Source organism: Oncorhynchus gorbuscha, linkage group LG17 (assembly GCF_021184085.1).
Source record: "Oncorhynchus gorbuscha isolate QuinsamMale2020 ecotype Even-year linkage group LG17, OgorEven_v1.0, whole genome shotgun sequence".
Taxonomy (NCBI): domain Eukaryota; kingdom Metazoa; phylum Chordata; class Actinopteri; order Salmoniformes; family Salmonidae; genus Oncorhynchus; species Oncorhynchus gorbuscha.
The window spans coordinates 18,752,152-18,768,389 of NC_060189.1; the positions used below are offsets into that span (position 1 = coordinate 18,752,152).

The window sequence follows — 16,238 nt, forward strand, 5'->3', positions numbered from 1 at the left end:
GGACACCATGTACAGTATATCATAGCCCATTATGGACTATTAGCAGGACAATATACCTTTACCAACATCCTATCTGTATTTTGATACTTTGTGGATTGGGCCTCCCGAGTGGTGCTGCTATCTAAGACACTGCATCACAGTGCAAAATGCATTGCAACAGATGCAGGTACGATACTCATGCCAGCCGCCACCGGGAGACCTATGAGGTGGCTTTTGGTTTTAATTTAGAATCCTCCAATCCATGGCGGCCATCACGTCATATTTTTCGATTTACTGTAGGCCTACCGTAGGCGACATGAGTCTCACTAGTGTTGAGTAATGTGCTGGTAAAAGTGGTATAGGTCTTGTTTAGTTAAAGAGCATATTGATGTTAGAAGCGATAGGATGTGAAGCAATAGCCTACAACTATTTTAGCACCATTTGGTGCTGCTCTGAGACAAGCATGGGGAACGGTCTTGATAAATCAATGAGATTTGTTATTTTCACTGAATCTCCGTTTAGGCTTTGGTTAGACTACAATTATACAATCAGGGTGTAGAAATATTATGCTCTTAGTGTAACCTTTATTTAACTACGCAAGTCAGTTAAGAACAAATTGTTATTTCCTTCCTCCCCATCAGGGAATTGAACCCCGGTCTCCCGCGTGCACGCACAACACAGGGATTTTTTTTAGCCGAATAGCCCAGTACTATAGCCTATTCCCAACCGTCACGTTGTGCAGTGCCGTATTTTCCGCTCCAACCTTATTTATTTAAAAAGCATATTGAAGTTAGAAGCAATAGGATTTGAGGAAGCAATAGCTATTTCAACATCGTTTCGCGCTGCTATGAAACAAGCATGGGGACTGGTCTTGGTAATTCAATGAGATTTTTATTTTCACTGAATCTCCGTTTGGGTATTGGTTACACTACAATTACAGTGTGGAAATGGTATGCCCCTGAGATATTAATTTAGAATCCTCCAATCCTCTTATGCTCTTAGTACTGTAGCCTACTCCCGACCATCACGTTGTACAGCGCTATATTTTCCCAGCGCTATATTTTCCCTGAGGGTTTTGTTTTTTGTTTTCCTTGGAATAGAAACACCATAATATTAATCTAATTAATTAAGCTACATTTCTTAAAAATCAATCCCATATATTATGTTCTTGCAAAAAAGGTTTTATAGTCTCTAGTAATGCCAATATTGAAGACTATCAAACACTTCTCCAAGATCCCCTGTGGTGGTCAAACTTGCACTAACTTGCAGTGAGCATAGCCTTGCTATTGAGAAAGGCAGACCGTAGGCAGACCTGGCTCTCAAAAGACAGGCAATGTGCACACTGCCCACAAAATGAGGTGGAAACTGAGCTGCACTTCCTAACCTCCTACCAAATGTATGACCATATCAGAGACACATATGTTCCTCATATTACACAACTCCACAAATATATATATATATTTTATTTTGATAAACTCCCATATCTACTGGGTGAAATACTACAGTCTGCCATAACAGCAGCAAGGTCTGTGACCTGTTGCCACAAGAAAATGGCAACCAGTGAAGAACAAACACCATTGTAAATACAACCTATATTTACGTTTATTTATTTTCCCTTTTGTACTTTAACTATTTGCACATCGTTATAACACTGTATATGTAACGGATGTGAAACGGCTAGTTTAGTTAGCGGTGTGCGCTAAATAGCATTTCAATCGGTTGCGTCACTTGCTCTGAGACCTTGAAGTAGTAGTTCCCGTTGCTCTGCAAGGGCCGCGGCTTTTGTGGAGCGATGGGTAACGATGCTTCGAGGGTAACTGTTGTTGTTGTGTGCAGAAGGTCCCTGGTTCGCGCCCGGGTATGGGCGAGGGGACGGTTTAAAATTATACTGTTACATATATATACATAATATGACATTTGAAATATCTTTATTCTTTTGGAACTTTAGGGATTGTAATGTTTACTGTCAATTTTTATTGTTTATTTCAGTTTTGTTTATTTTGTACCTCACTTGCTTTGGCAATGCAAACATATGTTTCCCATGCCAGTAAAGCCCTTCAATTGAATTGAATTGATATTGGTTCAGAGACAGAGAGAGGGAATGATGGGAGGGTGGAAGAGAGAAATGTAGAATGGGCAGCATGTGACATGCCTCAGTAAAGAGGGACAGTTAAAAGAGAAAGAAAGAGAGAGAACGCAGAAGATGAGGGGGACAGAAAGAGAGAGGGAGTGATTGAAAGAGAGGAAGAGAGAGGGAGGGATGTGAGTATGATGGTCCCTGTGCTGTTCTACTTCCTCCATATTGACGACCTTAAAAACGAGCAGAGAGGGCACTTCCAAGCCCCATTCTAATTAAACCAAATGAGTGTGTGAGGCAGAATACAGCTCTGAATATTCCCCTTGTACACCTCACCTCCTCTCTCCACCCCTCTCATCCACTCCTCTCCACATCTCTTCTTTAATCTCTTCCCTCCTCCTCTCTCCACTTGTCCTCTTTCCTCTCCTCGTCTCTCCTTTTCTCTTCTCTCCTCTCCTCTCCTGTCCTTTCCTCTCCTCATCTCCTCTCCTGTTTTGCCTGGTCTTAGACACTCTCCTCAATTACTCCTCCACTCACCCCCTTAATCATTCCTATCTTAATGAGCAAGGGATGGAGAAATAGATGGGGGTGGGGGGGTCGTCTCTAACGATGCCTAGTGTAGCAGAGCCTAATATAAGGTGGTCTTTTCTACTTGTGTAGGCAGTGCCAGTCACAACAGCTTGGCGTTATGTTCATGTGGGCATTAGATCTGAAATGGGCAGTGAAATCTAGGTCTGAGGGTGAAGAGAAGCCTACAGGGAATCAGCAGGTCTGATTAAAGCACGGAACTCTGATCCAGCCATGAGTGACAGGGCTCTCCACCAATTCAGCGCTGGCGGCTCAGGGAGCACAGAGGAAGCGGAAGGAAGAGAAAGGGGAGGGGTTGCAGAGAGTGTTTATCCCTTCATCAGGCTGTGTGTGCACTGTGCCTTTCTCTTCCCTCTTCCTTTCATTTCATCCTTTCACAGGTTGCAATTGTTTACAATATTTTACATTTTTAACACTCTCAAATAAGGGGACTGTTTTCAAGTGACATTCCTATACGACACTTTTGTAGAAGGATAATGTGTGGAGATTGGCTGGGAGAGCTGTCACTCACTGGGAGGCTGGAGGGGCGGTCCTGCGAGATCAGACCCATGTCCTCTTGGTTGGCCTTCCCAGGATTCCCTGGGGCTTGCTGCTGACTCCTGCCTCCGTAACTCTCCCGAGGAGCCTCCTGGAGAGAGGGAGAGAGAGAGAGAGAGAGAGCGAGAGAGAGAGAGAGAGAGAGAGAGAGAGAGAGAGAGAGAGAGAGAGAGAGAGAGAGAGAGAGAGAGAGAGAGAGAGCAGGATAGCGATAGAGAGCGAGAGGCAGAGAGAGATAACGAGAGAGAGAGAATGAATGAAAGAGAGAATGAGAGAGAGAGAGTGAAATAAAGAAAGAGAAAGAGAGAGAATCAATGGGAGAGAGACAATGGAGAGAGAGAGAAAGAATGAGAGAGAAAGAATTAAAGAAAGAGAGAGCAGGAGAATGAATGAGAGAGTGAAAGAGAGAGAGAAAGAGCAAGACAGAGAGAGAAAGAGCAAGACAGAAAGAGAGAGAGTAAGACAGAAAGAGAGAGAGAGAGAGACAGAGTGAGAGACAGAGAGACAGAGAGAGAGAAAGAGAAAATGGGAGAGTGTAGACGGATAGATCTTTTAAAAGTGTTTTACAGTAAATGACATCATGCATTACAGTGTGTCTCTTGGGGGGGGGGGCAGTATAGGGGGTCTGATAAATGAAGCACAGCTCTTACAGCTCTAACAGCACATGATGAATTAAAGTGAGCTAGCCTCCCTCCCTCCATGTTTTGACTAGCTGTGAAGGAGTCATGAATGCCTGTCTCGCTCTGAAACCTCAGGTACAGTGTGTGTGTGTGTGTGTGTGTGTGTGTGTGTGTGTGTGTGTGTGTGTGTGTGTGTGCGTGCGTGTGTGTGTGCGTGCGTGCGTGTGTGCGTGCGTGCGTGCGTGCGTGCGTGTGTTAGGTAAACAGGTAGAGTAGAGCTGAGTGTCCCTCAGTCAGACAGTAGTCCAGATAGATAGAAGGCGATATGGGACAGTAATACCAGATGGTAATTAGGTTCTAATTGATTGCTGCTGGATACCCTGTTTAGCACAGGAGACAAGTTTAGCAATACTACAGCAGTACATCCAAACACACACACACACTCATACACACTCACAAAGACACAAAGTAACCCAATACTTGACAATGAACCCCCTACTGGTGTACACAAGTGTAGGTAAATATATTGTCACTGAAACACTCACCATAACAAAAGACCCCATAAACAGCAGTCTTTCCACCTAATCTGATATCTTGAAAACACACTTTCATCCTTGCTCCTAAGTTGCTTTCTCTCTACTATAATCAAAACCAGATTTAAGTCTGTAAACCAATTTTCTTTCCAGAGATAAAAATGTATTTTTCTCATTGACTCCCTTTCATTGAGTAGTCAGCTCATCCTACATGGTGTTCAGCGATCAGACAGACACCAGGACAATGGAAGCATCCGTTTAGAGGATAATATCTCTCTACTGGCTACACGATCGCTGATACCACAAACACAGAACAACCTCCATTCTAATCATCTCAGAGAGAGAACTAACACAGAACAACCTCCATTCTAAACATCTCAGAGAGAGAACTAACACAGAACAACCTCCATTCTAAACATCTCAGAGAGAGAACTAACACAGAACAACCTCCATTCTAAACATCTCAGAGAGAGAACTAACACAGAACAACCTCCATTCTAAACATCTCAGAGAGAGAACTAACACAGAACAACCTCCATTCTTCTCTAAACATCTCAGAGAGAGAACTAACACAGAACAACCTCCATTCTAAACATCTCAGAGAGAGAACTAACACAGAACAACCTCCATTCTAAACATCTCAGAGAGAGAACTAACACAGAACAACCTCCATTCTAAACATCTCAGAGAGAGAACTAACACAGAACAACCTCCATTCTAAACATCTCAGAGAGAGAACTAACACAGGAGATCATCCATTACAACAGCAATGTGGAGGTGATGGTGACTAGTGAGGAGTTGACCGTGGACCGAGACAAATAGACATGGTTCTATATTTAGTACTATGGTGGTGAAGACTGATGGCATGTATCCTCCCTGAACGCTATGCAGGCCTGTGTTGATCTACCAGGGTACAATCTACTCTACACTGGCACCATGCCAACCTGCTGCCTATATTACATTCTACTGTAGATCAGTGAAGTCTTTCATTTAGTACAGCACCGCTTCCACAAATACACACACATCGCTTCCCCTTCCACAAATACACACACATCGCTTCTTCTTACACAAATACACACACATCGCTTCCCCTTACACAAATACACACACATCGCTTCCCCTTACACAAATACACACACATCACTTCCCCTTACACAAATACACACACATCACTTCCCTTACACAAATACACACACATTGCTTCCCCTTACACAAATACACACACATCGGTTCCCCTTACACAAATACACACACATCGCTTCCCCTTACACAAATACACACACATCGCTTCCCCTTACACAAATACACACACATCGCTTCCCCTTACACAAATACACATCACCTTCTCTCTGTAAAAACACACAGCAATTTTCCTTACAAAAATATATAGCACTTCCTAAGGTAAATAAAGTAGAAAGGGGGGAGAGAGGAAGTGTCTAATGCACACATCCTGAGACTTGTCTGGCCACACACCACTCACCACTCCACTCACCACTCCACCACTCACCACTCACCACTCCACTCACCACTCCACTCACCACTCCACTCACCACTCCCACTCACCACACCACTCCACTCACCACTCACCACTCCACTCACCACCACTCACCACTCCACTCACCACTCCACTCACCACTCCACTCCACTCACCACTCACTCACTCCCACTCACCACTCACCACTCCACTCACCACACCACTCCCTCACCACCCCACTCACCACTCACCACTCCCACTCACCACTCCCTCACCACTCCACTCACCCCTCACCACCCCACTCACCACTCCCTCACCACTCACCACTCCACTCACCACTCCCCTCACCAGTACACTCACCACTCCACTCACCACTCACTACCCCACTCACCATTCCACTCACCACTCCACTCCACTCCACTCCACTCCACTCGCTCACCACTCCACTCACCACTCCCTCACCACTCACCACTCACCACTCCACTCACCACTCACCACCCCACTCACCACTCCACTCACCACTCCCTCACCACTCACCACTCCATTTACCACTCCACTCACAACTCACCACTCCACTCACCACCCCACTCACCACTCCCTCACCACCCCATTCACCACTCCCTCACCACTCACCACTTCACTCACCACTTCACTCACCAATCCCTCACCACTAACCACTCCACTCACCACTCCACTCGCTACTCCCTCACCACTCCACTCACCACTCCACTCACCACTCCACTCACCACTCCACTCACCACTCCCTCACCACCCCATTCACTACTCCCTCACCACTCACCACTTCACTCACCACTTCACTCACCAATCCCTCACCACTAACCACTCCACTCACCACTCCACTCGCTACTCCCTCACCACTCCACTCACCACTCCACTCACCACTCCACTCACCACTCACCACCCCACTCACCACCCCCTCACCACCCCACTCACCACTCCCTCACCACTCACCATTCCACTTCACTCACCACCCCACTCACCACTCCACTCACCACTCCACTCACCACCCCACTCACCACTCACCACTCCACTCACCACTCCCTCACCACTCCACTCACCCCTCACCACCCCACTCACCACTCCCTCACCACTCACCACTCCACTCACCACTCCCCTCACCACTACACTTACCTATCCACTCACCAGTCCACTCACCACTCACCACTCCACTCACCACTCCCTCACCACTCCCTCACCACTCCACTCACCACTCCACTCCACTCACCACTACACTCACCTATCCACTCACCACTCCCTCACCACCCCACTCACCACTCCCTCACCACTCACCACTCCACTCACCACTCCACTCACCACTCCACTCACCACTTCACTCACCACTCCACTCACCACCCCACTCCCCACACACCACCCGACTCACCGCTCACCACTGACCACCACTAGTGTACATAAACACTGACAGATACAGACACAGGTACACACGCATCAGTACACTAACTCCTATTGAAAACAGGGCCGACACAGCAAAGTAAAATATTTACTCAGGCAGAAATGTGTGTGTGTGTGTGTGTGTGTGTGTGTGTGTGTGTGTGTGTGTGTGTGTGTGTGTGTGTGTGTGTGTGTGTGTGTGTGTGTGTGTGTGTGTGTGTGTGTGTGTGTGTGTGTGTGTGTGTGTGTGTGTGTGTGTGTGTGTGTGTGTGTGTGTGTGTGTGCGTGCGTGTTTGATGTGCATTTACTGGAAGGAAATACTGAGACAGCTGAGTCATAGTAATGTTAACCTAGTGCAACTGTTTACTTCCTGTCATCATCACCTACTTTCACTATAGAGAGAGAGCTAGAGAGAGAGAGAGAGAGAGAGAGAGAGAGAGAGAGAGAGAGAGAGAGAGAGAGAGAGAGAGAGAGAGAGAGAGAGAGAGCGAGAGAGAGAGAGAGAGAGAGAGAGAGAGAGAGAGAGAGAGAGAGAGAGAGAGAGAGAGAGAGAGAGAGAGAGAGAGAGAGAGAGCGAGAGAGAGAGAGAGAGAGAGAGAGAGAGAGAGAGAGAGAGAGAGAGAGAGAGAGAGAGAGAGAGAGAGAGAGAGAGAGAGAGAGAGAGAGATGATCAACTAGGTTCACCCAGCCACATAATAATACACACAGGCACAAACGACCTGAGAACACAGCAGGAAAGGGTGGACACAGCACTCAAGGGAGTGATTGAAAAAGCTTCTTCTACTTTCCCCAACGCACAAGTGGTTATCTCCACCCTGCTACCACAAAAATACTTTCACTCTGCTACCATACAAGTATTTCTCGTGACTGTGCTTCAAAACCGAATGTTTACCTGGTCAACCACTCCACCCTGGACTTGAACAGTCTTTACGACCAGGTCTACCTATACAAGGCAGCAGTGCCCACCTTTGCCCGGACCCTAAAGGACATCACCATCAAACACAGCCCCAACACAACACACAGGAGCTACAGATCAATAGACACACCAGCCACATCCACACCCCCACCCCAATCAATCAACACCCCCCTCAAGTCAACCATGCCCACACCCCATTTAGGCCCCCTCGGATCAGACCTATGCCCCTCCTGCCCACCCCATGCCCCCCACTCCCGCAAAGAGAGCCTCGACATGAAAGTCACACATATGCCCAGGCCGTGAGCAGGCAAACAGGCCCAGCCCCCACTCTTACACTAGCCCAAGCCAATGACATGTGCCAAACCACACGACTAACATTATTGGACACTTTATTGAACACAAAGCTTTTATTATATCCAAGGCCTGAGGTCATCTGCCTTTGGCCTAAAGAGCAGGAACCTGGACTTCAGAAATACAGAACTTCTCATCCTACAATAAACAAGATATAGAGGAGATGAACCCACTGGTTGCCCTCTAGAGACCGCTGGTAGTCCCATCTACCAAACTATAATTCGTGAAACAGGCTAAGGGACTCGGGGGGGAAATTCTAATTTGGTTTAGAACAGACATAACTCACTATATTAAACTAATCAAAACAGGAACAGTTGGCTAGAAATTCAAAAGGAAATTATCTTAACAGAGAAAAATGTCCTCCTGTGTGCTACCTATATCCCCCCATTAGAATCTCCATACTTTAACGAAGACAGCTTCTCCATCCTGGAGGAGAAATCAATCATTTTCAGGCACAGGAACATGTACTAATCTGTGGCGACCTAAATGCCAGAAAAGGACAAAAACCTGACACCCTCAGCACACAGGGGGACAAACACCTGCCTGGAGGTGACAGCATTCCATCCCCCATTTCCCCCCTAGGCACAACTACAACAACATAACCAATAAAAACGAGTCACAACTCCTGCCGCTCTGTCGCACACTGGGTATGTACATAGTCAATAGTAGGCTTCGGGGGGACTCCTATGGTAGATACACCTATAGCTCATTTCTTGGCACTAGTATTGTAGACTACTTTATCACTGACCTCAACCCAGTGTCTCTCAGAGCATTCACAGTCAGCCCACTGACACCCCTATCAGATCACAGAAAAATCACAGTCTACTTGAACAGAGCAATACTCAATCATGAGGCGTCAAAGCCAAAATAACTGAATAATATTAAGAAATGCGATAGATGGAAGGAAAGTAGTGTGGCAACTTACCAAAAAACAATCAGGCAACAAAAAATGAAATCCCGTTAGACAACTTCCTGGATAAAACTTTCACTGTAATAGTGAAGGTGTAAACTTGCCAGTAGAAAACCTAAACAGTATATTTGACCTCTCAGCTTCCCTATCAAATCTAAACATTTCAAACAGAAAACTGAAGAAAATGAACAACAATGACAAATGTGACCCGATTCAGGAAACTAGGTGTTTGTCGCAAGTCACAACTTCACAGGAGTGCCGTTTGAAAGTAAAAAATGTTTTAGATCAAAATGAATTTTTTTGGGGCAGAAATGCCTTTCTCGAACATGTGAACTTTCATGTGCCTTAATAACATACTTGTATGCCATCTGTAAATACGAATACAATTGTTAAATTATGATCCTTGTTGGTTAAGCCATAGAAAAAGTCAGCAACCATGATTGACTGAGATAATGAGTGGGCTGGACATGCCGAGAGAGGAGTTCGGATTGGTCTGCCATATAGGTGGCTTTTGTCTTTTTGAGCTGGTCAGTCTGTGTTGGTAGTCCTGTCGAACGCGGCTTTTTAAAAATGTTTTGTGTAGTGGAGCTGCATAAGGTATGTATTGCGCTCCACTCTGTGAAGGATCAAGTTTTGAAATCAGTGGAATTATAGTATGATAGCTAAAGAGATGGAGAAAACACCTGTCTCCAGATTACATCATCAAACTAAGGGCAACTGTTGCATGGCATGCATGACAGAAAGACGCGTGCATCATGCATGATGATGTATACAGGTAAGATAGTCTAGAGTTAGCTAGCTACATTTTCAGATATTACACGTTTCTAATTTTGACAGAAAGTGGTTTCATTTCAAGCTAAAATGTACTGTTACCTAGCTAGCTAACATTAGCTGGCTGGCTCCCTAGCTGACGTTGTTATTCATATCCGAGAGCTGTTTGCTTTGCTAGTTAGAGCCTAATGTTAGCTAGCTAACATTGAACCTGGTTGGTTAGCTCCCAGCATATTCATGCAGTGTGGTAACGACATGATTTGGCACTATGTTCATTGTTGTTTAACTAGCTAAGGTTAGCTGCTGGCTCGTTAGCTAACGTTACGTGATGTATGATTTTACACATTGTTTACCTAGCTAAATTCATTGTTTACCTAGCTAACTAGCTACATGTCTTAAGCTAAAGTGTACTGTTTGCTAGATAGCTAACATTAGCAGGCTGGCTCCTTAGCTGATGTTGTTATTCGTATCCCAGAGCTGTTTGCTTTGCTGTTTAGCTAGATAAAGTTAGCTGGCTGGCTTGTTAGATAACATTACGTGACGTGTAAATTTACACGTTGTCTTAATGTCTTCAGCTAAAGTGAATATGGCAGGTGTCAGTAAACGTCTGCAAAGAAGCATAATGAAATTGTTGCCATCAGAGCTGGTTAGGCTGTTTTCATGTCATCCATAGGTAAACAAATCATCGGCCAGAGCATCAAGTCTGTACTCTAAACACTCTGAGGGCGAAACAAGATGGGTGGGGCTAAAGCTTAAGAGGGTGTGAAAGATGCTGAATGGGTGTAGACAAAGAAGAGCTCTTCACTAGATACCAAAACATTCAAAGGCCATTTTCTCAAAAGTGAGTTTACAAGTTTACAATAATTACTTTCCCATTGTTCCTCAACAATGCAGTATGATATACCATTTTGTAGCTCTTAACAAAGAACAAACAGCAAAAACATATATATTATAAAATACAAATCTTAGAATCAACTATTAAAGACTACCAGAACCCACTGGATTGTCCAATTACATTTAATGAACTACAGGACAAAATGCAAACCCTCCAACCCAAATAGGCCTGTGGTGTTGATGGTATCCTCAATGAAATGATCAAATATACAGACAACAAATTCCAATTGGCTACACTAAAACTCTTTAACATTATCCTTAGCACTGGCATCTTCCCCAATATTTGGAACCATGGAATGATCACCCTAATCCACAAAAGTGGAGACAGATTTGACCCCAATAACTACCGTGGGATATGCATCAACAGCTGCTTTGGGAAAATCCTCTGCATTATCATTAACAGCAGACTTGTACATTTCCTCAGTGAAAACAATGTACTGAGCAAATGTCAAAGGCAAACTCTTCTCATGCTTTGTTGATTTCAAAAAAGCTTTTCACTCAATTTGGCATGAGAGTCTGCTACACAAATTGATGGAAAGTGGTGTTGGGGGACAAACATACAACATTATAAAATCCATGTACATAAACAACAAGTGTGCAGTTAAAAATGTCAGCTTAAGCCCCACCCTCTTCAACATATATATCAATAAATTGGCGATGGCACTAGAACAGTCTGCAGCACTCGGCCCTCACCCTACTAGAATCTGAAGTCAAATGTTTCCTGTTTGCTGATGATCTGGTGCTTCTGTCCTCAACCAAGGAGGGCCTACAGCAGCACCTAGATCTTCTGCACAGATTCAGTCAGACCTGGGCCCTGACAGTAAATCTCAGGAAGACAAAAATAATGGTGTTCCAAAAAAGGTCCAGTTGCCAGGACCACAAATACAACTTCTGCATGCAGAATTCTGCAAAAACATCCTCTGTGTACAAATTACAAGGCCAAATAATGCACGAAGAGCAGAATTACGCCGATACCCGCTAATTATCAAAATCCAGAAAAGAGCCGTTCAATTCTACAAGGTTTGGGAAGTGATTCCCAAACCTTCCATAACAAACCCATCACCTACAGAGAGATGAACCTGGAGAAGAGTCTTCTAAGCAAGCTGGTCCTGGGGCTTTGTTCACAAACACAAACAGACCCCACAGAGCCCCAGCACAGCAACACAATTAGACCCAACCATATCATTAGAAATCCAAAAGATAATTACTTGACACATTGGAAAGAATGAACAAAAAACAGAGCAAACTATAATGCTGTTTGGCCCTAAACAGAGAGTACACAGAGTACAGTACCTGACCACTGTGACTGACCCAAACTTAAGGAAAGCGTTGACTATCGACAGACTCAGTGAGCATAGGCTTGCTATTGAGAAACGCTGCAGTTTGGCAGACCTGGCTCTCAAGAGAAGACAGGCTATGTGCACACTGCCCACAAAATGAGGTGGAAACTGAGCTACACTACCTGACCTCCTGCCAAATGTATGACCATATTAGACACATATTTCCCTCAGATTGCACAGACTGAGAGTGAGACAGAGGGAGAGAGAGAGTGGGAGAGAGAGCAATAGAGAGAGACAGAGGGAGAGAGAGAGATGAAGCAAGAGAGAGAATCAATGAGTACAGCCAAAGTGAGATTAGTCTAATTCTGCTTCATGTATTTTTAGTCATTTTCTTTAAAATAGTAATTTCTAAGCTAATTTAGAAGCTATGACGAGCAGCTAGAATATCATCCACTCCTCCACACCTTACGCCTGGAGCTACACTTATTCCTGTCTTCACACACACACACACACACACACACACACACACACACACACACACACACACACACACACACACACACACACACACACACACACACACACACACACACACACACACACACACACACACACACACACACACACACACACACACACACACACACACACACACACACACAGTGTTTTTAACAAGGCTACATCTTAGCGTAATAGAAAAGAGGGTATTGAAGAAAAGGATTTGAAGTACATGAGGGAATGCAGGAATCTGACTGAAATGATGTTAGACAGCCATGGGGAGTTAGGAGTTAGTATTACATATATAGACTGATAACTGGTGAGTAGGCTGTTTGTCTGGGCTTGGAGATGGATAGAAAGCATTCATAAATGAAAGATATACAGTATCTCTCTTTCCTTCCATCCATCCATCCTTGCCTCCGTCTCTCCTGCCTCATGACTACCAAATGAATGTTATTCCCACACCGTCACAGATGCAGATCTCCGCCAATCTGCCACTAATTCCATTAATATTCATTAAAAATGAAGCTTAATTGCGCGTCTTAAAAAGCCCAGTGGCCCCAGCCTATCCCTGGCCCCCTGGGGACTGATTTCCACTGGGTAACCTCCCCATGCCTGTCACCCCTTCACACAGAGAGGACAGAAAGGAGGGAGTGAGAGAGAGAGAGAGAGAGAGAGAGAGAGAGAGAGAGAGAGAGAGAGAGAGAGAGAGAGAGAGAGAGGTAGAGAGAGAGAGAGAGAGAGGTAGAGAGAGAGGTAGAGAGAGAGGTAGAGAGAGAGAGAGAGAGAGAGGAGAGAGAGAGAGAGAGAGAGAGAGTAGAGAGAGAGAGCGAGAGAGAGAGAGAGAGAGAGGTAGAGGTAGGGAGAGAGAGAGTGAGAGAGAGAGAGAGAGAGAGAGAGAGAGAGAGAGAGAGAGAGAGAGAGAGAGAGAGAGAGAGAGAGAGAGGTAGAGAGAGAGAGAGTAGAGAGAGAGAGAGAGAGAGAGAGAGAGAGAGAGAGAGAGAGAGAGAGAGAGAGAGAGAGAGAGAGAGGTAGGGAGAGAGAGAGAGAGAGAGAGAGAGAGAGAGAGAGAGAGAGAGAGAGAGAGAGAGAGAGAGAGAGAGAGAGAGAGAGAGAGGGAGAGAGAGAGAGAGAGAGAGAGAGAGAGAGAGAGAGAGAGAGAGAGAGAGAGAGAGAGAGAGAGAGAGAGGTAGAGGTAGGGAGAGAGAGAGAGAGAGAGAGAGAGAGAGAGAGAGAGAGAGAGAGAGAGAGAGAGAGAGAGAGAGGTAGAGAGAGAGAGAGAGAGAGAGAGAGAGAGAGAGAGAGAGAGAGAGAGGTAGAGAGGAGGTAGAGGTAGGAGAGAGAGAGAGAGAGAGAGAGAGAGAGAGAGAGAGAGAGAGAGAGAGAGAGAGAGAGAGAGAGAGAGAGAGAGGTAGAGGTAGGGAGAGAGAGTGAGGTAGAAGAATAGGGAGAAAGATATAACAGTGGGCGATACGGAGCGTCACCACATAGATACACACAGTACTGTCATGTACTTCACACAGAAGATGTAGAAGAGTGATGGGAGCACCACAGAGAGACAGTGACACTTCTAACAGCCAAACTGAGTTGAATCACACTGGCCAGAGGATGGATCCTCTCATGCCTGCTTCACCTGAGCCATGTGTGTGCGTGTGCGTGTGAGTGTGTGTGCGCCCGTATGTGTGCGTGTCTGCTTCTGATTGTTCTTGAGGGGGATATTTTTAGCGTTCATATTTAAAGCAGAGGATGGGAAAATCATGGCGTTTATAAATACAAACGCACGTCTGTGTACACAAAGCAAAGCACATCAGAGACATGACAGAGAACAGGGAACAGGGACAGACAAAGACAGGCAGGCAGCAGCAGAGAGGAGAGTAGAGTAGAGGGTGAGGAGCGGGGAGGGGAGATGCAGGCCATCCATATTCATGGTCCTGCACATCATTAGAACAGACAACAATGGCACCTCAGATTGGGATGCCATAATTGAAGCAATCAGCAAGTTGCACAATATTACAGTAGGGAGAGAGAGAGAGGAGTTGCCAGGGAGAAAATGGCAGCTCTTATTAAGGCCTGTAATGCAGAAACTACATTCAGTATAAACTGACAGCTTGGATCAGACATGTCTGAAAGACAATGCAGCAGTCCCTCTAGAGTAGAAAGGACAACGGACTGACTGACTGCCTCACAGATTTTGGTTAATGCAAAGACTAATATGTTGCGATCCCTTTTCAAAGGATACGTGTGTGTGTGCATACACTACCCATATCCGACTGTTTCTGCCATTGTGTGTGAGTGCGTGCGTGTCTTGGTGCATACCTATACGCTGCAGTACTGATCCTCGCTCTACAACTATTACCCAGCCCAGTGACAGAGAACCAGCCAGGGAGGGACCCCCCCCCTCCCCCAGAGCACTAAATACTACCCTCTCCAGTGTGATTAAGACTGTTCAAACCCTTTCAAAAAACACCTCGCAATTGCATTTGAATCACAATGGTACATACAAACATAAATCAGAAAAACACCACAACGCATTCCAGACACGCAATTAGAAAGTGTCAGTCAGCAGAGATGTGCAAACACACAACTAAAAACCCAATCCGACCGACAGAAGCACCCCCCCCCCAAAAAAATCTTTTTCTGCCTTTCTATTTTTTTAAAACTCATCAGGCTTTAAGTGCTTGTTTCGGGCAGCCAATAGGAGCACTGTGCTGGTTACCGTGGCGATACGAAGGGACATTTAGAGGACTCTGATAAACTATGCCATTTAAAAGGTTATGACAATTAAAGCAGCTCCTGCAAATTACAGTGGCCAAACCTATACCACGGATGGGTCCCTCTTATCGCCTGGCACCCGGCTTCCTCTGCCATATGCCCTCTATTTCCACAGCCCTCCCTTCATCCCTCTCTCTCTCCCCTCCCAATCGAAGCAGCGCTTTTATTATCCAGTTAATTAACAGATTTCTCAGTTAATATTCAAATGCTGACCAATTAATGACATTGAACTTTGAATAGCCCTGCCTCTCCCGCACTCTCCCCCTTCCCTCCCTCCCTCCCTCCCTCCCTCCCTCCCTCCCTCCCTCCCTCTCCTCCCTCCCTCCCTCCCTCCCTCCCTCCATCCCCCCTCTCCCAGTCAGTTGTTGCCGTGGCATCCTCGGGTACACTGTGCCATGTAGTGTGCTATCGGTGGTCGTGGGTGGCAGCGAGAGCAGGAGTAGCGGTAAAGGCGGGCAGCCAGCCAATGTGACAGTGTTTTAATTAACCTTGGAGCAGAGCACCGCAGAGCAGAGCACCGCAGAGCAGAGCACCGCAGAGCAGAGCAGAGCACAGCAGCGCAGAGCAGAGCACAGCAGCGCAGAGCAGAGCACCGCAGAGCAGAGCACTGCAGAGCAGAGCACCGCAG

General features: G+C 45.7%; 1 protein-coding gene across 1 annotated transcript in view; it reads right to left on the minus strand.

Annotated features, from left to right (window-relative positions):
- Positions 1 to 16,238, minus strand: part of LOC124001207 (AT-rich interactive domain-containing protein 1B-like) — a 350,643-nt gene that overhangs the window by 245,741 nt on the left and 88,664 nt on the right. Inside the window, 1 exon segment of the mRNA XM_046307830.1 lies at positions 3,156 to 3,272. Coding sequence (XP_046163786.1) covers positions 3,156 to 3,272 — 117 coding nt within the window.